Consider the following 24,762-nt stretch of genomic DNA (forward strand, 5'->3'; position numbering starts at 1 on the left):
GCCGAACCCACCAGACTCCATTCCAATAATAATAAATTTTCGGTTACATAGAGTAGGGATAGACCGATATGGATTTTTTAGGGCCGATGCCGATAGCGATTTTTTTCCATCACCCTTAGCCGATGACCGATTATGGACTGCCGATTTTCTTGAGCCGATATTTGGGGCCGATACTGCTTTTGCTCCCTCAATTTACATCAAAAAAAATGACACAATGATAACAAATATTACAGGTCTCAAGCTTAAAATAAGAAACATTTATGGAACAGTTAAAAATACTAAAACAAAATGGAGAGTTGAGGTAGAACAGGTAGAATATTATTATTATACATTCAAATAAAAAAAAAGAGTTCAGTGCTCTTAAACCTTCCAGTAATGTCTTTATAAAATAAATAAATATTTAAGCTGATGCATAAATAAAACAACAACTACTAAATCCACGAACTCACGCGCGTATCGGCTGATGCCGATACAAGTAAAAAAACTCAAATATCGGCCCGATATATCGGCCGGCCGATGTATCGGTCTATCCTTAACATAGAGCCAGCATATTTTCAAATCTAACTGGATGAACTAAGGGTTTATTTCAACTAAACCAGAGCTGGTGATTTTTGGAACAGTGGAAGGATGAGCCTAGATTGTTTTTGTGAGTTTTATTTTGTTTCTATCGACGTTGAATGAAGTGTGTGTTGTGATGATAAAATTACTGTTTATGTAAATGGTGTCTGGTGCGTTTGGCGCAGGGGCGATTGCTCTGAGACAACAAGGGAAGCTAAACTTCCCCTAAAATTTCATAGAAGGAATGGTCAAATATGCACTATTGAATTTACATTAAAATAAGAATTTACATTGCATTAAACGTGCGCTAGGATGCGTTTAACATCATGACTATGATGTTCAAATGTCAGCTGGTTATCACCAGTTTTCAAACGCGACCTCCCTGTCATACATTCTCATGTCAGCACGGTGGACGCGGAGCCTCCAAGCATTCCTATGAGACAGCGCTGAGCAGGTTTTTTTCATGCAGCAAAGCGAGACGGTCACTGGATAAATGCGACTAAATCGTCACTTCCAGGGATGGAGCGGAAGGTGGGAGAGGACACTCGGTGTATGCATGATGATTGAAGGAATTGTGTAAAAGGCTGAATCCCTTTGTGATTGACAGCACTTTTAAAATACACACCGGCATCGGCGAGTGGAGTCTTCTGACAGAGTTCCTTATTTCCATAAGCCATATAGCTCTTTTTCACTGTTAAACCCATCTGAAAATCTTTGAGGTGTGTTTTGCTGCAGTTCTATGGCATGAGTGTGGTTGAAAAATGGTTTCAATTAAATGTTCCTTTTATAAGTTACTGTCTCACAACAATATTACAAATTTTATGATGTAAACTTAAAGTGAGCTTCCCCTGTTTGAAAGACCAGCAGCCGCCACTGGTTTGGCGATAGCAGTTAAACAAAAAGGATGTCACTCTTTAACAAAAAAAGTCTGTCTCTGCAGTGATTCTTTCCATAATGTTCTCAGACATTTACAATAACAATATGAGCCTGTCAGTGACAAAAATAAGCACTTGATTTGGTGATTGATGGTGCTCAAATGCCTATTAACATTACCTTGCAGTCTGTTTAGCGGTTGTTGGCTGCAGTGGTCTCGCTCAACACTGGACTGGTTTAAATTGTTGTCTCTATTAGGCACTTAGACACAAAAACATGGGAAAATAGTTTGAAAAACATTGAAAGTACTCTTTAACTTTGAATGAAAGACTGTTTAAAGGGTGCTATTTTGAAGGCAGAATGACAAAGAATAATGTAAAAGAATGTCAGTGGTGTGACTGTGTGTTCAGAGATACATTTAATTGAGAAATGGTCAATAGTCTGGCCTCTGTACATGTTTTAGTTCATGGAGGATTGTGCTGCCATCTATTGGACGATATGGAAAACTGCACCTCTTGTCAACTTCAGTAGCAGTTTAGACCTTTAGACACCAAATATGTTGTTGGTGACTTTTAAACACTTCCTGAAATTAAACTTAGACACTTCCTGAAACTGAAAGGCCGAAGCACATTGACTGACTGAGTGGACATAACGCTCAGTGGCTTGTTGAATACAGAAGAGTCTATGAGTGAATTGAGCCTGTCTGTGAGGCTGTAGTCTATTGTGTGTATTTTATACCATATATGTGTGTGTTTGTCTTTTGTGTCGAAAACTATGTGGTCCTTTTGTCTTGATTATTGTGTTATATGTTGCACTGGTAGTGTTGTTTCGCTTGTTTTCATTTTTGCATAGTCGCTTTTGTACATTGATGTGTCTGCAGAACTGTGTATCTGTAAAAAGCCCTTAGTGTTTTTAAGAGTCTGCACATTTTCCCTTTGACAGCAGACTTTTATCCTTCAGCTAGTTTCACTGATGATACTGTAGCGGTCCTTTATCGCATGTTTATGTACTTCCTGGCGATAGCATACGAGATTAGGAGCAGTTTCTTTTTGTGTGTGTGTGTTGTCACCAGTAGGGGAAAAGAAGCCTAAGCCTTGCCTTATGCTTTGGAGTACTTCCATTATGAGCGACATATGCATGTTCTCTGTCTGTGTTGTAAAGGGAAACTGAACTGCAGAGAGAGGGGAGGAAGTTACAATGGAGAACAACACAGAGTGGTTAAAAACTCTCCTCATTAGCCTCTTGTCAGTGACCCAGGGAGAAAGAGAGAGTGAGAAATAAAGACAGACGACAAAAGTGATTTATTACCAGGAACTGCTTTGTTTTGTAGGCTCTGCTAGCACATTCACGCGCTCTCTTGTCACTCTCTTGTTGCTCTCTTGTTTCCTTGTCAGTATGCTTCGTTGCCTCCTCCCATCTTCTTTTTAACTGGTCATTTCCTCCTCCTTTTTTTCTCCCTCTCCCCCGATATGTGTGTTAAAGATTGTTGTACCGTCATGGAAGAGGAGTCCTTTTGATCATGTCTGAACAGGTAACACTGATACTAATCATATCTCGACTTGTCTTTTCTCAGTCGGTGCTTGTTACCAGCATGTGCTCTCACCTTCTAATCCCCCTCCTCACTCTGCTCTGTGTGAGTGGCTCAAACAAGGAAGCCTGTCGTGAATGCTGTGTTTATGTTTTCTGCTGTGTTACACATATTTCAACAAAGTCAGTGGAAATGTCCTGTTTACTCGTGTTTGTTTTAACTTGGTCAGATTAAGGTAGTTTCATGCTGTAATGATCCTGTATGAGACCAGATATCCTGCCCTGTCCTGGGGCTCTTACAAGTTAAGGGAACTGATACTGGCAGTGCTGTATCACCTGTGTGTCTGTGAAGAATACAAAACCAGTACGATGGGATTTTGCAAAGGCAGTCGTGGCGTGTTTCGCTGTCATGGAAATCAGGTGTTTCCTAGGGCAAAAACTTTGTTGTTAGCTTTGCTTTTAGCTCTCCCTATTAGCATTAACAAACAGCTGATTAATGTACATTAACAGTGTCACAGCGTAGAATAGCTCAGATTTTGTTTGTAGTTAAGATAAAAGAAAAATAGGAGCCTCTCAACTGTGAACACTGTAACAGATTTCCACTAGCTGTTGTCATCTGGTGTAGTGATAAAGTGTAGAAATGAATTCTCACGCACACAGTGAGGGAGGAGGACGGAGCGGTCATTGTTTCTTCAGCCTACTGTCATCAATTAGCTGAAGCAGAGGGCAAGTTAAATATAGCATGCAGCTAGCGGCCCCTCTCTCAGCACTCTTCCTCTGAGAAAAAGGAGGAACTGTGTCAACAGGTCAGTTTCCCGTCATTGTGTATCATTTTAGTGTTTATTATGAAACAGAGCTAATGAAAGGAAGATATATTTAGGGCCTTAAGTTTAATTGAGAAGAGTTTGCTACTCTTTAAAAATGAGTTGCTTCAACCAAAGTGCATGAAAAAGTGTTGAAATTTGTCCAGAGGGGTCTGTTGACCGCCTCCTAATGATTAAGACGGTGTATGTTGTTTGAATGTATGTTTTTTACATCAGTGCAGACATAGCCGTAAAACCATACTACCACGTTGAAATGGCACTTTAAATAAAACACGACAGAGAGGTTTATTTCTGTGTTAGACACTTTAAGTTAACCGCTTTTGAATTTTTTGACTTGAGGCTACGATCAAACAGCCAACACAGCTTACTGTAACAACTAGAACAGGTTGTCTCTAAAGTACACTGAGCTGAGGTATTGTTGCACGACTGTTCGAGCTTCTCTGACATGCTCTGTTGTCCTATCAGGCAAACCTTTCGTATTTTAACCCAAAAGAAACCAGTAACTTCTTAACTTAGGCGTAATTTGTAAACTTCTGAACTGAAGATTTGTTTGGAAACAAAGTGGCATGCTCGCTATGTTTGGTTACGGTCTGTTTGCTGTACTGTCGGACTAATATCTTTTACGTCCTTCTAAATGTGAAATCTGATCATTTTGACTGTTACAAGAAGGAAATTCACAAAAGAGGCTGGAATAAAGAGGAACTTTCACAATACTGGATGGATAGAAGGCGGGCCTGTGTGCTCACTCTTGACTTTCCTGTCAGCATGGATGTAGTGTATATAGATATGCTGCAATTTAGGTGTCTCTGTGACAATATGAGACAGGTAAAGAAGACAATAAGTTAAAAAGCAAGCAGCAAATGTGCTCTATTGTCCAGTTCTATAACATTCTTTATAGACAGATACTGTATCTTATGTATTTGTTAACATAATAGTGACATATGACTTTGTCTGAAAGATATCGCATGCGCCATTAATAATAGAACAGAACACAAAAATGTAAGACATATATTAATAACCAAATATGCATGTAGATCTAAGGCTCTGTGCTTATGTGAACCATCTTCACATTCAAAACCACATTAGAGAGGTTGCGCTTTTTTTCAGTTTGCTCATCTGTCCATGCAGACCGAAGCAAACCTTAGCTGCGGTAATGTTTGATGAATCAATGAAAAATTTCTCTCTAACATAAGGCCCACTGGCCCTCTGTGTATGTGCTGCATTGGGATTATTTTTTTATTTATTATAATTATACGGTGTAGTTGTAGTTGATGTAGCTGACCCAAATGGAGGAGTTAAGATATCACGAGGTGTTGTTCACAAGTGAGGGTGGGATGGTCAGCACAGAATTTTATCCAATTTGACTTAGAGACACCCTGGGATCTCACAGGAAGAGCAAAAGTGAGCAGCCAGGGCAGGAGTTGGCAACCTTTACTATCAAAGAACCTTTTTGGACAAGAAAAAAACAAATGTCCGGAGCCACAGAATATATTTGAGTGTTATAATGAAGGTAACACAGTCTATTTAGTCTAAATCAGCCTGTCACACATCTCTGCAGTGGGCTATTAATGAATATTTGAATCTTAAACTTTGCGGTGATGGCACTGAAAGCAAACCAATCTGTCCACTCACTGCAAAGTTCTCTCTTCACCTCCAAGACTTTTCCTTTTTTGAATTTGGAATCAATAAGTAGCTTGATGTTCGTCAAAACATAGAGGAAAAGGCACTATGGTGTAGTCGTGTGACACGTTTAAGTTGACTAAATGTTAAAACATTTCTTTTATTTGGTGTGAAGGCAACGGATTTTTACAACTTGAGAATCTAAGGGCCAATCCCAATTCTCTTCCCTCAACCTTACCCCTTGGTTTCAAGTGCACTCGCCAGATTCCCCTCAACGTTGAAGGGGTAGTGTTGAGGGGTAGGGAATATTACCTACGAATGCTGACGCCACTTCATGCAAATTAGCGTAACAGATGTGTTCACCTACGTCACGCTTATATGTTGACGTAGGCAGAGAACTGTAGATATTCATGTCGACTACATCGTGAATTAGCAATTTTCAAGCATTCATATTCTCACTCAATACTTAAGTTAACAATGCATATGCAGAAACAACACATTCCGACATTTTTGCATGCTTATTTGCGAAAATAGTACTTAAATTGTGCGATGGCTTCCTCATGGAGGCTGCCATCTTCCTGGAAATCTCACCTGGCTGAACAGTTTCGCAATGCATCCTGGGAAATTCAATCTTCCCTTCAGCTGAGATGGGTTCGTAAGTGTGCATCGCACAACCCTTCAAATTAAGTGGGCTGAAAAACACCTCCCTAAAGTTTGGGACACCCTAGCCCTTCGTGGGAACATGCAAAAACAAGGGCTAGGGTCAGTTCTGAGAGGAAGTGTGAGTATTGGGACGGACTCTAAGAATCACTTGAGGTCTACAACAACAATGAATAAAAATTAAAATGTTAGAAAAATAGCTAATTAATTTCCATATGATTGTTTGTCAAAGCCACGGGGAGCCACCGTAGAGGGGCTAAAGAGACACATGTGGCTCTAAAAGCCGCAGGTTACCTACCTGGTGAGAGGTATGTGTTAGCCTGCCTCCTCCAAAACCCAACTGTAAAGAAGCGTCAGTAAATGAATGAATGGATAGATGAGTGTGTATTTTAAGTGACACCATCGCACATCTGGACGCATCTTCATCTTCCATGTGTATCATGAAGTTTGGTATTACAATATTTTACAGCTAAAAAATAGTAAAGTTACATCACATCAGGATTTCCTTGGGTTTAATCAAACCTAACAAACCCTCAGCTGTGTTCTGCAGCTGTGTTGGACTCTGCAAAAGCCAGATTTAAAGCCCTGAGCCATGAATTATGAATTATATTGAACTTACATTTGTGTACATACATTACAGATAGGAAAAACCGTGACTTTCATCAGTTTCTATCAATTTCAGTTTAAATGGTGCTGAAATTTTTGAACTGTCAACTGTATTTTGCATCTTTGTCAGAGTCTGCCAGTGAGCTAACAAAAGATACACCAAAAACACCATGAACAAACCTATGTTGGACATCCTCAAACTGTCATAAGGTAGAATTCATTCATTCAGTTTTAGTGTGTAGCATTTTTGGTTCATTTTTGAGCCGACCCACCAGTGACATTTTTGGCTATTAAAATAAAACTGCTAATGAAGACTGAAAATACTGATTGTCATGGTACTGATGCTAATAGAAAATGTTGGCGTTGTGTACAGCAACCATTAGAATGTTTCACCATGTTATTCAGTATGGCGCAGCTGGTTTACCGGCACATCTCTCATGTGCACATGTGTTTGTGTGTGTGTGTGTGTGTGTGTGTGTGTGTTTACACTGGAGTCAAAGGTATGCTGTGTTTATATGGAGCTAGGAACTTGTAGGGTGAGGCAGGTTCAGACTTGCCAGGAACCAGAAATTGAGAGGGGAAACTGACAGTCAGAGAGCTGAGGGACGCCGTTTTGCCAGAGCTCTGGGATCTCTCCTAGTAACACGGTAGCAGTCAATAATGTGGACTGAATCAGGTTATCAGAGTGATTCTTTTTTTTCATACAGTACTAACTTCTGACCAGCTCCTCTGCGGAAAATTTATTGCCTGCAACTTTTTTTTCTTAGTATGTGCTTGGAGAGAAATCTCAAATGCTGTTAATTCTGTGCTGTGGAATAAGACAAGACAAGAGCGAGGTGTCAAAGGGAAAGGTCTTTGTTCCCTACAGAGGATGTATAGAATCAGCCATCTGCGTGGGATTTTCACGCGTTCCCAGATTGCAGCTGTGTCTGAGGACTCCCCTCCTGCTCTACAAACCTCTGATGACCTGTCCTCTACCCCTTTATCCTCCAGCCCCTCGCCCACCAAGACCACTGTTGATGAGATGCAGAAAGACCAAACTCCACAGGTCCCACCTCGAACCAGGACACCCCAAACTGTTGAAGACGCACATCAGTCAACTCAACCTGACACTCAGCCGGCTCTGCCTGCCAGAAGAGTCCCCCAACCTCCCCGTGAGTCCCATAAGTAGCATGTAGATATTTATATAGACTGGATTAAACGACGGAGTGAGGTGGGGAACAACATGCTGTAATAGTCCACAGCTGGATTCGAACCATGGGTCATGGTCGGCATCTTAACCCCTGAGCTACTGGAGGTTATGAATTATATTGTATCTCCATTTCTGTATTTACAGTAGAGCTTGAAAAAACCATGACTTCATGACTTTCTGTTAATTTCTGTTAAATGGTGCTTAAATATTGTTCAACCAAAATCTGTATCTGCACAGTATTTCACTCAGCATATGTACTTGAATATGAATATATCTTCCCTGTTTACACCAATGTTACTTTACTTTTGACCTGGGGTCCAGATTTGGGGAAGAGTGTCGGGTGGCCAGCCAACCGTTTTCTAATTCACAGTGAAAATAAATTGATACACAGTGGGGATTTTTTGTACTTTAAATCTTTGAAGAAAAAAATAGCGCCAGGGGAGGATTCCCCAGAACACCTGACAGAGGTCGGGGCTAATTATTTATATAGTAATTGTGAATGTTTGTTTGACCTTCTATCATTTTGCAAAAGTGGCAAAGCACGTTGAGTCTCCCTACTTCAGGCTGCTTTCACTTGAGTACCAGTGTTTGTAATTAAAAGGGCAAACACATCATTTTGACCCATGTCTGCAGCCTCACAGTGGAAGTAGCATTTTCACTCTTACTGTAAATGTCATGCAAATCAAATTATAGAAATGAAATGGACCGTGTTAGCTAGAAATAAATGATTAGTTACAACTAAAAGAGAACCTTGAAAATGTGAATGATGTTGCTAAAAATATACCAAGGCCATGAACCCACCTTCCTGCCTTATTCATTGTGAGTTGATATGATCTATGCTTGATGTCTCAGATTTGTTTGAGGGTAATGAATGTTAGTAAACCAGGTTCAATTTAGTTTGCTCACATCGGCTCTGAGTTGGCATTATGGAGCAGGTGGCACAGTTTTTGGGCTTACCAGTCTTTGTAGAGTTGAACAGCAGTAGTATCACCAGGACACCATCATGGAGCTCTGCATTTGAGCCTTTATTGACAAAAAATAATTTAAAAAAAATCTGCGTGGAGCCGCAACCATATTTGAGCCTCATAATGGAGGTAACATAGCCTATTAAGTCTGAATTAGCCCATAAAAAATAGCCTAAATGAGCATTCCTTAATATGCTTTGACACAAAGTGGCCACTGTGTGGTGCACTATTTATGATTATTTGATACTTTAACTTTGCAGAGCTGGCAGTGACAGCAAACAAATCTGTCCACACATTGCTAAATTCTCTATTTTATATCAAGACTTTTACTTTTTTTGGATTTGGCATCCATAGCTCATCCGCTAGGAAGACTCAAGACTAGCTACCGCTATCGAGGTTCAGCAAAATTTCGAGGAAAATGTGCCACGCAGCAGATGTATTACACACATTTAGCTGTTGAAATGTTAAAACTTTTTTTATTCTGCATCTAGGCTTCACATTTTTACAATTACAGAATGCAAAAATTTCTTTAGGCCTATTTTAAAAAAATAACTATTAGTCATTTCCATGTAACTTTTTTGTCAAAGCTACAAGGAGCCACAGGGGAGGGGCCATCTCTGTACACGTTGTGTCTTTTGCAGTCATTTTCTCAGCTTGATATTGTTAAACCTCTCCTACATGCTGCAGGAAATATGACTCTGCTTAATATTTGTCATTTAGTCGCTCAGCCTGAAAAGTTAGTTCTTACGAGATGGAAAAACAGAGAGAGTCCTGCCACACTGTCAGACTGGTACCTGCTATAAGCCCAGTAACAATCTCAGCTCTACTTCACAGACCATTTAGTCTCTGTGTTCACAAACATAGATTAACACACTCTAATCAAGAACCAGATAACTTGAATAACTGGTATTATCAGTGCTGTTATTTACTTTTACTCATATTCAGTTTCCCTACTCATGCTTTATTAGCCTTTTATTGTATTTCCCAGAATGACATCTAGTAACCTTTTTAGAGAAAGAATGTAAACGTGTTGAGTTTATCTGTGGGTTTCATGAGAGCCAAGTAAAGTCGGCTTCAAAATGTTCAGCATTCATTCTGCAGATTTATTTTCCCTGTACATCTGTCCTTGTTTCCCAACTAAAAAATGGAAACACTACAATCCACCAGAGATCCAAAACTAAGCATATACTTTGTGTATTACCTATACTGCACGCACAGAGAGCAATAATGTTGCCATTGTCCCAAGTCAGAAATTAGTAGTTAGCCCAATACGCAAAGGCAATATGTCTGTTCAGTGCTGCTGTGTTGCATTATGGTTAATTATTGAGTGTCAGTACAGATAGACATACAGTAAGTACAATCCTGCCTAGTTTATCTTTAAAGGTTTCCCGCGAACCAGTCTTGAACTGCACTGACTAACTAAAGCAGTACAACTCCCACTGATCTCATCTTCTGCTCCCTCCCACAGGGTTGGATTCACTCGATGACAACTCTGATGACTACGAGGATCCAGACTTGTTTTACCCCAGTGCTCATTCAGTGAGCGCACCAGACAGGGTAAGTGAGAACATATCCTTCTTTTACACCCTTCTGTCTCTTCTCCTCCTGCACATGGTGAATGACGGCTGTCTCCTCCTTTAGGATATGTCCCTGCAAGTGCCCATCCAGCCAAAGAGACGGTGCAATTCTTTGTGCAGCGATGATGAGCTGTTGGATGATGACGAGTGAGTCATGTGTCAACACACAAACAAACCATTTACAAACGAGGAAACTCACAATTAGGCTGCACAATAGAAAAACGCCACAAACACAACAAACAGCCACAGAGACAGATTTGACCTTTGTAGTCAGTACATTGCTGACCATGGTGATCAACACACTCTGTAGCTTCGATGTAAGGTTGTGGTTTTGAATGCTGTTTTAAGACATGTTTGTTTGTCCTCCAGAATTCATCTAAGTCTTTTTTTGCTCAATGAATATTTACTTTGCATTTTGTTTTACTATTACTCAAGTTCATTTTAAAATACACAACTTTAACTTGACTTCTCTGTGCCCTAAAGCTAAATATGCGTATTACGAGTATAGTTTAGTGTATGTGTGGATGAGGCCTGACTCATCCACTGAGCTGCCTTGGACTTTTTGAGAGTGTTGTCACTGTGCAGTGTAGGATGTGATTATGAAGCTATAATTTAAATAGAGCTTGTAATAGTAGCAAAATGTGCGTCAAAACAGGGTTGATGATCATATTACACAATACTACTCTTTTGTGCAGTGGTGCTTCTAGAACTTTTTCAGGGGGGTTCATAGTGTTTTCCTTAAAAAGACAAACATACAGCTTTAATAAGAAGGAGTACACTGATTAAAGGAACAAAATTTCCACAGGGAAAAGCCTTAAAAACACCACACAGAGGCCTCTAATTATTTTTGATTATTTTCGCTGTGGGTGGGGTGGGGGACAGTGATTGTGTCATGTTATATAAATACTGTGATCTCTTACAGTAAATGATTGGCTTACTCAGCTTTCCAAGCTTTGTAGTAGTTGTAAGTTCACCAAGCACAAATCTCACCTTAGTAAATCTCATTTTGAATAGCAATGCCCCTTTATTCAGTATCTGCATCAGCATCTTTATCAGTCAGTAAAACAAGACCGTCATAGTTATATAGAGGCAAGTGTGCAAGAGGTTTAGAAAGTTAATTTTAAGTCACTGACTGGAGCTTCAACTTTAGATTGTTAGTGAGGTTTATGACAAGACTGCGCAGCTGGTTTAAGTGATTTTGAATAACTAATCAGGCTGAAACTTTTAAAAGTAGCTTCTACCTTTAGAAACTGAATCACCTGTAAAAGTTCAGAAATAATGTATTGACTGCTTGATTGGTTATCAACATGGTTATCAACATAGCCACCAGTTGGATAAAAACTATCACAGAACCTATCCCTGGCATCCTGCAGAAACCTCTAGGCAATGACCTTGGTTTCCATGGATACACAAAATATACATGTGTAGGTTTCGTTGCTGATAAGTTCAGTTAATGAGTAGTATGATACAATAACTAATAGATTTATTTATTTAGAAAAAGTATGCAAGATTGTACCAACATTAATTTCAGGGTTCTTTCTGTTAATGTAATTTAATTACAGTGTGTGTGTGTGTGTGTGTGTGTGTGTGTGTGTGTGCGCGCGCTTATGTCTGTCCATCTAAAGTCATAGCCTATGGCACGATGAAGGCACTGACAGTGTTTACCTGGCTCAAGCCACGAAGGACACCAGCCCTCAGCTTACTGCTGTCATCAAGATGGGCTGGCTGGACAAGAATCCACCTCAGGGGTAGGACTGACAACACAAGCACACACAAGCTGAGGCTGTGCTGAGATAAAGGCGTCAACCACAGAAACTCTACCCCCAGATATCTGCTGTGTTCATGACATCAGCACTATCTCAATCACACTTTAAACATGACATTAATACAAAATAACAAGTTATGTTCTCACTGTGTTTATACTTTCATGCCTCTCATTCTATTACTCACGAAATTACTTTTAACATGGTTTGGTTGGTTTTATATGCTTTACAAGGAGTATTAATAATTACAGTGATACAATGATAAAACAGCTGCTAAAACACTTCAGAATGTTTCAGAGTTTAATCATGTAACACCTCTTTCCTAGTTCCTCTTTACAGTAAATGAGTTTGTACTTCACACTGTTTAAAATATGTCTGTGTTCTTGTTGACAGGGCCCTTTATTATCAGAGACGATGGGTCAAGCTGGATGTTGACTACCTGAGATACTTTAACAATGACAAGGTAACAACAGACATGTACAGTAACTCCATCATATCATCACATTAGTCAGAGCCAGATGTCAGCACCACAGCAGCCTGCCAAACTGTCACCATGCTGACTGGCAGCAGAGACCTCTGGATGAAATAGTTTTCAACTGGGCTCAATTGGACTTGATTGTCCCTGGCTGTCTGTCACATGCAGGGGATGTATACATGTAGTGAAAACATAAAGCTCGGAGCAAAACTAGGGGCTGTGACCTGTAACTACAGATATAACATACAAGCAGCAGGAGATCTGTGTGATTTAAACAGCTGCCTGTGCATATAACATTGCATGAAGCACGCCAAACAAGACAACAAAATGTGGAGTCCTGTGGTGACATGCTTCACATGAATGCATCTCGGAGCCGTTGTGGATTGAAGTATTTGACAAGATGGAAGTGTTATCTGCTCTGTGAGACTGTCAAGTAGCGGATGTCATATATGTTTCAAAAAGCACTTTCCGTGTGGATTTCCCATCAGACACACTGATACATTTAGACTATATTTCCAACTCACGCACATGCAAACATGAACACACACTCACCCACACACTTCCTGCTGCGATGCCATGTTAGATGTGGATCTGTTTAACAGAGTAGTTGTTGCTGTGTGTGTGTGTGTGTGTGTGTGTGTGTGTGTGTGTGTGTGTGTGTGTGTGTGGCGTGTTGTAGGAGGTGTATTCTAAGGGGATCATTTCCACTGGCTTCATCACTAATGTGACCAGCGTGGGAGAGCTGAAGTTTGAGGTCGTCACAAACAACCGAACATTCATCTTCAGGGCTGAAAGTGAAGGTCTGTCCGATCCATCTGGTCATCTGTGTTTTCACTCAAAAAAATAATACATATAACCATCTGTAAGATGTCATGTGCATATGTCGCATGCATGCACAGATATGCTTGTATCTTGGTTCACATATATTTGTGTGTGCATTCATGCATGTGTTTTTACAATCATCCAGCGGAGAGGAATGACTGGGTGGATGTGCTGCAGGACTGCACCAGGGGGCGCCATCGACGCAGCACCATGAACCCTGGCTCACCTATGACCCCCGACCATCAGGGCTATTTGGAGCTCAGAGGGTTACGCTCCAAACTTTATACTGTTGTTGCCTCAGATAAAGTCTTCCTCTACAAAAACATGGAGGTAAGGACCGTCTGTGTGACTGCAGAGATGAGCAGTGTGTACAGATCATGTGGTAGTAGTGTCGTCCTTATTTTGAAAAATACTATATAGAAGAAATCTCAGTATTAAATTGGGTTCTTTTAAGTGATTAACACACATCTGCTGATCCATGATCTTTGCAGAAAACCACAGATGAAATTGATGACAGGGCTCTCATAGGCTTTCTCTTCACATTTCCAATTTAACAGTGTTTAAGGTTATCGAATTCATCATCAACTGACATCATCGTCTAAATTTAAGGTTAAAGTTGTAGATAAACTAGCAGAGATTCTTTCAGCCTTGTTAAATGAAACAGTAAAGTTAGTGTAAAACAGCAATTTTAAACAAAAAGTTGAGCAACTGACCCAAAAACATCTTGTTTTTTTAATTTATTTTTGTTATTTCCAGGACTATCGTATAGGAGTGGGCATCACATCCATTGAGATGAACGTAGGAAATATTAAAGAGACAGATCGTCGTGGCTTTGATCTCACCACACCTTACCGCATATTCAGGTACTGCACGTACACAGAAATGCAACACACACACACATACACACACACTTACTGACTCTCTCACGCCATGTTTAGAGTACAGTAAATTTAAACTCTCGACCTGGATGTGTTACTTTGTGTATATGTCTTCTCTGAGTTTCCGTACATAGTCTGATGGATTATTACTTTTCTCATCTCAAATTGATTTATGTTTTCCCATAAGGATTTAAGTGCAGTGGTAATCATTCTTCTTTGTAAGCCAACAGCTCTGTTGGTCTTGGTGCCAGGATACTTCCGGGAAATTAGATCATGTTGTTTTACTGAGAACTCCCACCGTCCAGCTATCCTCAGAGTCCTCAGCTGGACATCTTTGGAGAATGTAAAAAGCCCTTTGTATGAGTGTGTGTGTGTGCATCTGTGTGCAGGAGAATGTGTTTGTGTGTGAAGAAGAGTGAGGGCGATGTGTGTGCACAAGTGTTTGTGTTGGTCTGGTGTGTGTGGTCTTTTGGCTGACCGTGCACAGCCTGCAGTGCGAGGGCTCAGCTTGACAGGATGGGGAAATCTGAAAAGGCTTGTGTATTTGTATAAGAGTTTGACTGTGAGTCAGTCTGCGTCTCGGTCTAAGTGTGCATTTGTGCAAGTCTAGTTGTTTGAGAAGTGTGTGTATGTGTATTTAAGGACAGAGACCGATGTGTAGTTAGACAGATGAGAAGAGGAAGGATCCAGACATGCGAGTCTGTGTCAAGCCACAAATCTGTGTGTGTGTGTTTGTATAGTTTCCATTCTTTGACTTTGACCCAAGTATATTTAGCAAAACAGAAGCAGAATAGGAATCAGTCCTCAGAGGGCTCATGAGCATAAGGACACACTCACACACACAGGGCAGACACAGGCTTTCTCATTTCTGTCACTTGGTAATTGTTGTCGCCACCATCATGACGGCTTTAACGCTCGGCCGTGTGTTTGTCTCTGTCCGCAGTTTCATCGCGGAGTCAGAGCAGCTGCGAGAGCAGTGGGTGGACGCCATGCGGGATGCAATAGGTGAGGCGTTGTCGAATAGAGAGGTGGCAGAGCGGATCTGGGCGGAGCCTAGCAACAGTTTCTGTGCCGACTGTGAAGCTCCCAAGCCGGAATGGGCTGCCATCAACTTGTGCGTGGTGGTCTGCAAACGATGCGCAGGTTTGTGTGTGGGTTTTGGAATTGTGTGTATTTTTGTGTTCATGTGTGGCATGTGCATCAATGCACAATTGTCAATGTGAATATTTGCTGTTGCTGAGTTTTGACATTATTGTCAGCATGTTTTTGAGTAGCTTCATTTTTAAACATGTCTTCGAAATGTGTTTGGAGTTATCTAAATACATACTTTTTCTGCTGTGTGTGGCAATGATACAACAAATATCAGTTATCTTGGTGTAAAAACTCTCATTGGAGTTGTTGCATTAGACTTTCACAGAACTGTTACATAGTCTGAATGTACTTTGTCTTCAAAATGTGTGTGTGTCTGTTCTAGGAGAGCACAGAGGGCTGGGTCCGAGCATCTCAAAGGTTCGTAGTCTGAAGATGGACAGGAAAGTCTGGACAGAGGAGCTCATACAGGTACACACACACACACACACACACACACACACACACACACTCATTTATACTGAGGTAGCAGTTTATTAGGTACACTTGTAAGCCAGTCTAATACAATAGCCCTGCAGTTAATCTTTTTGAAGCTTACAGTGTCAAGTTTCTTTCTATCTAAGATGTATTAAATGACTATACTGCAAACATCAAGTATTCATTGTGACATTCATTTTTTTTTTTCAAGCCACCGGCATGAGACTCGCTTGTTGTGTTTCAGTTCTCTTGCTCTCCCCTTATGGTTCTTTCCCTGTCACAGCCACAAAATGAAAAACAAAACAGACTCACAAACACATCACAGGCTCACACGCATCCCGCCCATTCAGACTACTCTCTCCTGGGCGATAGTGTGAACAGTGAGGCGTGTGTTGCAGTCTGCATCTGCAGTGCTCCAGGGCCGCTGCAGCAAAGACAAAGCCTTTATAAGTGGGGTGTCTGCCCTACCAGATGAGCTAGTGGGCGCCCCCTCCTACTTTTGTTTTAATGTGGACATACCTCTCCTAAATCCTACCTGTTGTGCAGGTGTTCATTGTGCTGGGCAACAAACGGGTAAACAGTTTCTGGGCAGCTAATGTCCCACCAAGTGAAGCTTTGACACCCTCGAGCTGCAGCGAAGAGAGACGGCGCTTCATCACCAACAAATACCGGCAGGGCAAGTACAGGAAGTACCACCCTCTTTACGGAAACCAGAAGGAGCTCAACAATGTGAGTTAAATTCATCTATTTGGTTGTTTTTCTTTTGTCTGTGTTACTCTTGACTTTGAATATATACACTACATTTCTGTGGTTAGAATAAGAAATGACTTAGAGTGTGTCAGTTGACAGTTGAGAAAGAGAGGGGAGATATAGAAACAACAGAGATGGTTGGTTTAGCAGTCCGCTATGACTAAATTGTGACTCCATTCATTTATTCGCTGTCTGACACACGTCATATCTGGATGTAGCAGTGACCACTCCCTTTGCCTCGCTATATTGAGCCTCCTTTAAGATTCTTCCCGGCAGCAGCGTGCATATTTCTCATAGAGGGTCACAGGCTTAGTTGTGACTGGATTTTGTACAGACATATACACACACTCCATACACTGTACATATACATGCCTCCTACTCAGACCATGACTAAGATTCCAAGAATAAAGAAATGACCAGACCACTCTTGTACCGACCTGTTTGATAGTTTGATTGACGGACAGAGACAACAAAGCAGGCTCTTCCCGTAAAAACACCTCAAAAGAACATAAAAAGAAGTCCCTCTGTGTAAATACACTTTTTAGAGTCTAACATTGCACTGAGGGAGAGGATTTATAAGCTCAAGTCTTAAGTAGCAAGTATGTTGGCTCACATTTTTCCAGTCAGTCACAATAAAGTAGCCAGACTACCGTTAACTCTTAGAGTGCTTGATGTTTTTCTCCATTACCAGCTTGCTGATTCATGCTACATGTGTTGCTTCACCCCAAAGTGGGGCATTCAAGGGACTGATTTGAACTCACTGCAGCTGAAGTGTAACGCAGGTTTCCTTGCTTGTAAATGCTGGCTGAATCCCTGATTAAGTCCAGCATTTACAGCACAGTCTGCCAACTGCAGTAATCTGACATTCATAGTCAAACTAGATTAATTAGTAATTCAAGTGATGTTTTATTTGTTTCGAACTAGCTGTTGTGAATTCCTGGCACGTGTCTGAGTCACAGGTGTTTCATACTAGTGGTGTAAGAATCAGCAGTGACCTCTGTGTAGACATGACACTGAAGTTAGGAATTACCTGTAGATAATAGCCCAATTAGGATGGACTAACAGCGTATAGGGTAGCTGAGAAAGCACATACTTTTGCCCTGCTAACACAATACAGTTGGTCAGTAAGAATCAGGACACTTGCGAATAGTTTCCAAAGACTTGAGTTGGGGGCTTTATATTGTGTCCTCGCCCTGCTCCACTGTGTGCGGTAAATGTCTTAGTGTGTCAGACCCCGCTGGGTCACTCATTAGCTGCTTAACCCACTTACTGCAAACAATGTGTGCTGCTCACAGACACACTGAGTGTGTGCGTGAATCATATTCAGCACCTGACTGACTTCTATTTTTCCTCCCTCGAGCGTTCAGGCATGTCGGTGTGTGAGTGTGTGAGTCACTGTGTTTGGGATGTGCAGAAGGAGATGAAGGAATTTTTTTCATTGTTACACAAACACACACACACATGCACACACCAATCACTGCTTGACTTTGTTTAAAACTTGTTCAGCTGCCAGTCCTTCCTTCTTCATTCAGTTGTCCTCCATGATTGCTATCTCCTTTTCCTGTTTCTAATGTCTCTCTCAGGCTCTCCAGAGAACGTGATCTCTCTTGATTTTCTACATCCGTCTGTCTTTTTAAATGCAGCCTTTTAAACAGATGCTGCTCTACCTGTTCTTCTCTGTCCTGAATTAAATACTTGAAGTTGTTCAGCTCTGCGTGGTTCCTTTTTTAACCTGGGTGTGCCTTAGGAAATATTAGACTGTGCAATGTCTTTGTGTTAACTATGCAGTTATGATGAAATGGACAGTAAGGCAGTGAGTGTGTGTTTGTGTGAAAAGGACAGAGAAACAGCTTTGTGAGTAGTAGAGTGTGTCTGGCTCACATTCAGGTTTGTTTATCTAGTCCTGGCTTTTTCCTTTCTTCTTTTGTTTTTCCTTTTTTCTGAGCGTGACATCATTACTCACTGCTTAAGCTGGAATGTGCTCTAACTCCGCCTCTGCCTCTCCTCCCCTCCTCATTGTTTGGCTGCGACTGCAGAAGAAAGTTGATCTCCTCACTCCTGGCTCTTTCTCTTACTTTTTAAGTTGCTACTTTTCCTGAAGCAAAGTGTGAGTGTTAGTGACAATTGACATTCAGACAGAGGAGGGATTGAAGGGAACTGGGAACTTCCAGGTGAGGTTGTGTGTGTTGGTGAGCTCTAGGAGAGGGTAGTGAAAGTATACTGTGTGTTTGCATATATGTGTTTTTTCTGATTACCTCTGTGAAGAATGTGGCTTTTAACAAGGTCATTGTGATTGTACGAATGTGTGTCAATGGACTTTGAATTTCTTACAGTATGTGATCTCAGTGCAACTGAACAAACACATATTTGTGGGGCATAGTTTCATTCCGAGACTATAAGGGCTGCTGTATTGTATCTATGTCAGTGAGCACATTAGAGTTATTGTGTGTATGATTTTGCCGCGAGTGGGCTGAGATACATTGCATATGCAATGCATATTAATGTGTGTGTAGGCATGTTTCACTGCCTTTTTGCATTTTTGGTATGTGTTGCTCTCTCTGTCTGAGCTTGTGTATATGTGTGTGTGTGTGTGTGTGTCCATGTGTTCTCTGAGAGGAGATGATAGGCTCACCTCTGTCAATGGTCATCATTGTGTCTTTCACTCTATCTCTTCCTGCTTTGCTCCTCCTCTGTCTTTTCTTCTTTCTGTTGTACTAACTAGCTCTTAACTACTGATGTCTTCCTCAGACTTTCATACATTAACTGGGTTTCATATCCTCTTGGAAGAACATAGTGTTGATGTTTTTATGAAGGATTATTAAAATTGCAGGGAGAAAATGCCAATTTTCCGAGGGAAACTCAACTTGGTTTTCTTTTTTGTTACAGTCAGCCATTGGCCTGCCGTCCTTCAAGGTGTATTTATATATCTTACTAATATATTATCCTTTTTCAGAGCCTTAAGTGTCTGTTTCCCTGTATGGGTTTGAGAGAGTGAAGAAAGAGCACTGGGTGGAGAATAAAAGATGTTTGACAGAGAAATGATCAGTATGACACTGAGTTATTTGACATAGAGGCAAGTGTTGGCAGTTTGAGAGTACATTTGTGTGTTTGCCAAGTCTAAGTTAGGAGCACTTGGCACAAATAAGGCTCCTATTATCATGCATATTTGCTGCATTTGATAAAGCTCCAGTGTGTGGGATTTAGAGGGATATATTGGCAGAAATGGACTGTAATATAATAAGTATGTTTTCTTTAGTGTAAAATCCCCTGAAAATAAGAATTGGTGTGTTTTCAGTAACTCAGAATGAGCTGTTTATATCTACACTGGGAATGAGTCCTCGTCCACGTAGTCAGCCATGTTACACTGGCATGTTTCTACAGTAACCCGAAATGAGCAAGCCAAACACTGGCTCTAGGTAGGGTCATTAGCATCTTTGCTTTTTTACGTTTTTACGTCAGCCACCGTAGTTAGCAGCCCTTCTGTTACGAGACGAACAGTGTCGGACAAACTCTGGTTTTTAACGTGAAACTACTTCATTCAGTGTTTTTAGCATGTTAAATCACCATATCCATTTGTTTTGGAGAGGAAGAGATCTCGGCGGATAATTTGGCTCTGTAAAATTCAGAAAAAAGGAAGATCTAAGGTCTAGAGGCTGTCTGCGATGAGCTTAACAGTGTTGGAGAAACACTGATTTTTAATGTGAAACTGCTTGTTGCAGGTTTTTACTGGTTTCAACAACCTGGTCCATTTATTTTGAAGAGGAAGAGACCTGTGGGTAATTTGTCTCCCAGTGAAAATCTCCTGAACAGTGAACACTGACGCAATCTTAACCGGGAGTTCACGTGTGGCACGTGTGATAAGTTTCAGCAGGTTGCAATGTGCAATCCTCCCTGCTAGATGCCACGAAATCCTTCACACGGCTCCTTTAAAACACAGTTTCTAAAGACTACAAATGCCATTCACTGTTATGATCCCATGCTAGATTACACATGCAGTTTTTGTTATGAGCATAAGCGAGTATGAATATGAATATTCTCCGACCTGGACAACCACAACCAGTGAGTGATCCCAGTCTTCTTGAGCTTGTGTTTGTTGTGTCTGTGTTGACTGCATACTGGTGACAATCAGCATGTTATTGGTACTTATTATAGCAAACAGGCCGAGCTGAGAGGCAGTAGTAAAAACTCTTTATGGGCTTGTTTTTGTGCTTTTATGGTTTTGGAAAGTGGCTTCCACAGAAGAAAAGCTCCATTTCTCTCACCCTTTTCTTTCTGTCCGTTCCCTGCTGTTGCTCATTCTTTTGTCTCATCTTTCGTCCCTTTTCCAGCCGAGTCCTCTCATGTCCTCATTCACACTGCAGCATTTTAGGTCATAAATCCTTTTCAATTGCACATGGAGATTGGATCTGCTTGCTTGTTTATTTCCCAATGCTTTTTTTCACCCTTCGTCTTTGTGTGTGACTGTTTTTCTTTTTTTCCCCGCTGTACAGTATTCATTCTTCTCTTCCCCTTCTTCATCTGTCTGGCTTTTCACATACACCTCTGTCTCCATTTCCCTTTCTCTCCGTATACCGTCCCCGGTGAGGTAATGATGGAACATATGTGGATAACTGCTCTTTCTCATCTGGATTCAATATATGGACGTGCATTCACACATATATAAATGTGTGTTTTTGTTTGGACGTTCAGTTAATGCTAAAATGGACAAAGCGGGGTCAGCTGCATGTGTGTGTCCGTACATAGGAGGTCTGGGCGTACTATGTTGAGTTTGCAAGTGATTAATGTGCCTCACTGAAATGCTTTCATCTTGCTTTCACAATATTTTTTTTTCTTCTGTGCCTCTCATCTCTTTCTTTTCCTCCACTTCCAATTCTGTCCCATATAACTGCGAAGGCCAGATGGAGGCCTGTGATTTCAGACACACCCAGATAAAATCTCTCTCCCTCTCTCTGTCTCTCTCTCTCTGGGGAAATTGGGAAAGATTCTTGAATTCCCTTCTCTTCTCTCTTTCTTTGTGTGTGTGCGTGTGATTACATTACTCCCCGTTTCATAGGCAGCAGATGTTGGAGGGCGTGAGGTCTTCAAACACCCATTTCCTCACTGTACTTTGTTCTGATTGGTGCACTTCTCTTGGTCAGAGGGTCGTCTATTGATACATTACAGGACGCTGACCTACATACAACATGACTTTCACATGTATGTCCACGTGGGACAGATCAGACGGCTGGTGCTGTTCATTTTTACTGGAACACGCACACGGTTATCAGGCTAGGAATTTGTCATCACAAAGTGTCCCACTGTACTTGTTTGCAGTAAGTTTCTGTTTCTGAGCTGTAGTGTGCATGTGGTCAAATTACAGTGTATCATGATAAAGCTTGGTGTGTAGCACAGTGGCTAATGTTAGCCTGCTGGGATTGATCTGAAGTATTGACTTTGTGGCTTGTGGCATCAGTACAGCTAAACCAGCTGGTCAGGTCAGCGTGATGGTTAAAGCAACAGTTCACCCAAAAATCAAAAATACGTATAATCACTGTGCTTGAGAAAGCATGCATTTACTCATGGACGAGAGGCTCATGCTTGTGACAGCACGAGATGTGAACATTAATGGCGTCCTCCCGGCTGAGCTGAAACGTTAGCTAGCTCTGCGAAACATCGGAAATCTGCTTTTCTTTAGCGGGGTGGATTGTGGAAGACATGCAAGGTGATATGGTTGGGGGATGTAGTTTGGTAGAAATAATAGTTCCCACATGAACCTGCTCACAACAAGTTCTGTGGATTATCTTGAGTAACCGGGTCATGATTCCTGAAAAAACTCATTGCTTTAAAATAAAACTTTAATTTGGTCGTTTGGAGCATCACAAGCTCAGTGCCTTCTAGTTCCATATTGGAGAGAAGGCAGACATATCTACGGCTAATTCATTCATTCATTTTCTGTAACAGTTTATTCTGTTAGGGGTCCTGGGGGGGCTGGAGCCTATCCCAGCTGACATTGGGCGAGAGGCGGGGAACACGCTGGACAGGTCGCCGGACTATCACAGGGCTGACACATTGAGACAACCATTCATGCTCACATTCACACCTATGGCTAATTTAGAGTCACCAGTTAACCTGCATGTCTTTGGACTGTGGGAGGAAGCTGGAGTACCTGGAGAAAACCCACGCTGACATAGGGAGAACATGCAAACTCCACACAGAAGGGCTTCACCTACTCTGGGTTCGAACCAGGAATCCTCTTGCTGTGAGGCAACAATGCTAACCACTTCGGCCTATATCTCCAACACGCTGCAGCTCACACCGATACAACCAGACTGATAAACAGCACTACAGATAAGAGGAAAAAAAATATATATATATTATTTTATGGTAAACTGTCCCTTTTAAAGCAGATGAAATAGAGGTCAACAAATGCACAGCCATTTTCTCTCATCGCCCCAGTGACGCAAAGCAGGCTAAACCCATTTGTAGTGTATGGTCTTACCAAATTTGAGGCTGTAAATGCCCAGTAAACAGCACTAGTTGAGTTCATTCTATGGTGAAAAAAGAGTTTGTTGGAAAATAAAGCAAAAGGCTGTAAGAGATTAGTGTAATAATGCAGGACAAATACATTACATCGTGTCTCCAGCAGAGGAAAGTGTGGAGCCAAATCTAAGCAGAAACAGGTGAGAGTCCAAAATGTCAATCAAACCCACCCCAGGGATCGGCACACTGTCTACCACGTGGAAACCATTGATCCAGTTTTCCAAGATGGTGCTGCAAACATACCGGCACTCTTTGTATTTTTCCTACTGTTGTTTCATCTTGTTGGTATTCAGACTCCGATATAATCTTTTGAACTCTCTCACCTCGGCCGTTTCAGTGTTCCCCTTTACTCCAGTTGGACTTGTTTCCTCCCTTCAGCCCCGATCACAGATGTGACTCATTTATTGTATCTGCTCTTATTCCAAAGTTTTAAAAGGGAAGACTGCTTTGTTTCCTCTTTTCTCTTCCTTTCCGCTACACTGTAATGTGATCAGCTCGACTGTACTGAAACACAGAACAAGTATTCAGAGTCAGTTGAGGTAAACAGAAAGCAGATCTGTTACCTGTTATGTACCTGCCAAGAAAAAGCAGATTTATTCAGCTGTGTTCATAAATATTGTCTCATGCCTGATGTTAGTTTGCGTTAAAGTGATTTAATTTATGATTTAAACAAAATAATTGGAAGAAGATGAAAAGACAGTGGTTAGTATGTTTTAATCACATTTTAACTCCCAACATTCGCAACTCTAGAAAACCAAAACTACCATTATACCTCCTAATTAAGTCTAAAGACTAAAGTCTAGCCCTTTTTGCACTGGACTGGTGTTGCCCAGGGTGCTCTGGTAATTTCTTACAAAAACAGAGGTTGTCTGCGATCTCAATCCTGTGTGAATCTGCCATGTCCATAAGTTTGTCAAGAAAAAATTCCATGGCAAATTGCCTTCCATTTGTATGATAATATTACTCATGTGCATACCAGCATCTCGGTGATTTGGTCTTTCTGTTTTCTTCGCGCCTTTATTCTCCATCTTTTCCCTTTGACAGTCATGGAGGCTGCAACTTTGAAAGACTGCATTTTGGGTGCAGAGGGTTCATGAAAACTCGTTTGCAGAAAAAGCAAGCTCAAATAAATCAGAAGAGCGAAATCTAGAAGGACGATGAGAGATAACGTGAGAATGTGTGGCAGAATTTATTCTGTTTGTTTAACCTACATGTAAAAGAAAAAAGGAGGTTAACACTGTACATCACAGCCAGTGGTGCTTTGTAGCGCTTCAGTGTTGTGTAGAGAGGAGTTACAAATGATTGTGCGCACCATATCCAGGAGATAATGTCAGTAAATTTGAGCAAAATACAGACTTGGCTAATGTGCGGCATGAAACATAGACATGGGGGGATCATTTCTAAATCACGTGAGGTCCCCAGGTAATACTAGTCAAGGGCTTTCATTCACCAAAACTCATTAATATCTGTAAAAATCTGCCAGTTAGGTTTTGCTGTGCTATGAACATAAATTTACCTTGTGAATCCTTTTGGAGGACATCTTTCATTATTACTGTCCGCTTGTGAATTTGATATAAGAAGTATTAC

At 41.1% G+C, this 24,762-nt stretch overlaps 1 protein-coding gene across 7 annotated transcripts in view; it reads left to right on the forward strand.

Moving 5' to 3' along the window:
* arap1 (ArfGAP with RhoGAP domain, ankyrin repeat and PH domain 1) overlaps positions 1-24,762 on the forward strand; it is a 73,245-nt gene that overhangs the window by 19,302 nt on the left and 29,181 nt on the right. For 5 of the 7 annotated variants that reach the window (XM_078167147.1, XM_033632363.2, XM_033632365.2 and 2 more), the window contains exons 3-13: positions 7,662-7,831; positions 10,294-10,382; positions 10,467-10,549; positions 12,028-12,150; positions 12,559-12,628; positions 13,320-13,440; positions 13,608-13,792; positions 14,219-14,325; positions 15,284-15,483; positions 15,815-15,900; positions 16,453-16,635. In XM_078167147.1, coding sequence (XP_078023273.1) covers positions 7,662-7,831; positions 10,294-10,382; positions 10,467-10,549; positions 12,028-12,150; positions 12,559-12,628; positions 13,320-13,440; positions 13,608-13,792; positions 14,219-14,325; positions 15,284-15,483; positions 15,815-15,900; positions 16,453-16,635 — 1,417 coding nt within the window. Of the gene's footprint in view, positions 1-2,913; positions 2,963-7,661; positions 7,832-10,293; positions 10,383-10,466; positions 10,550-12,027; positions 12,151-12,558; positions 12,629-13,319; positions 13,441-13,607; positions 13,793-14,218; positions 14,326-15,283; positions 15,484-15,814; positions 15,901-16,452; positions 16,636-24,762 lie in introns of all 7 variants that reach the window. The other 2 variants (XM_078167151.1, XM_078167150.1) reach the window with 2 other exon arrangements.

This window comes from Epinephelus lanceolatus, chromosome 4, assembly GCF_041903045.1.
Source record: "Epinephelus lanceolatus isolate andai-2023 chromosome 4, ASM4190304v1, whole genome shotgun sequence".
Lineage (NCBI taxonomy): Eukaryota > Metazoa > Chordata > Actinopteri > Perciformes > Serranidae > Epinephelus > Epinephelus lanceolatus.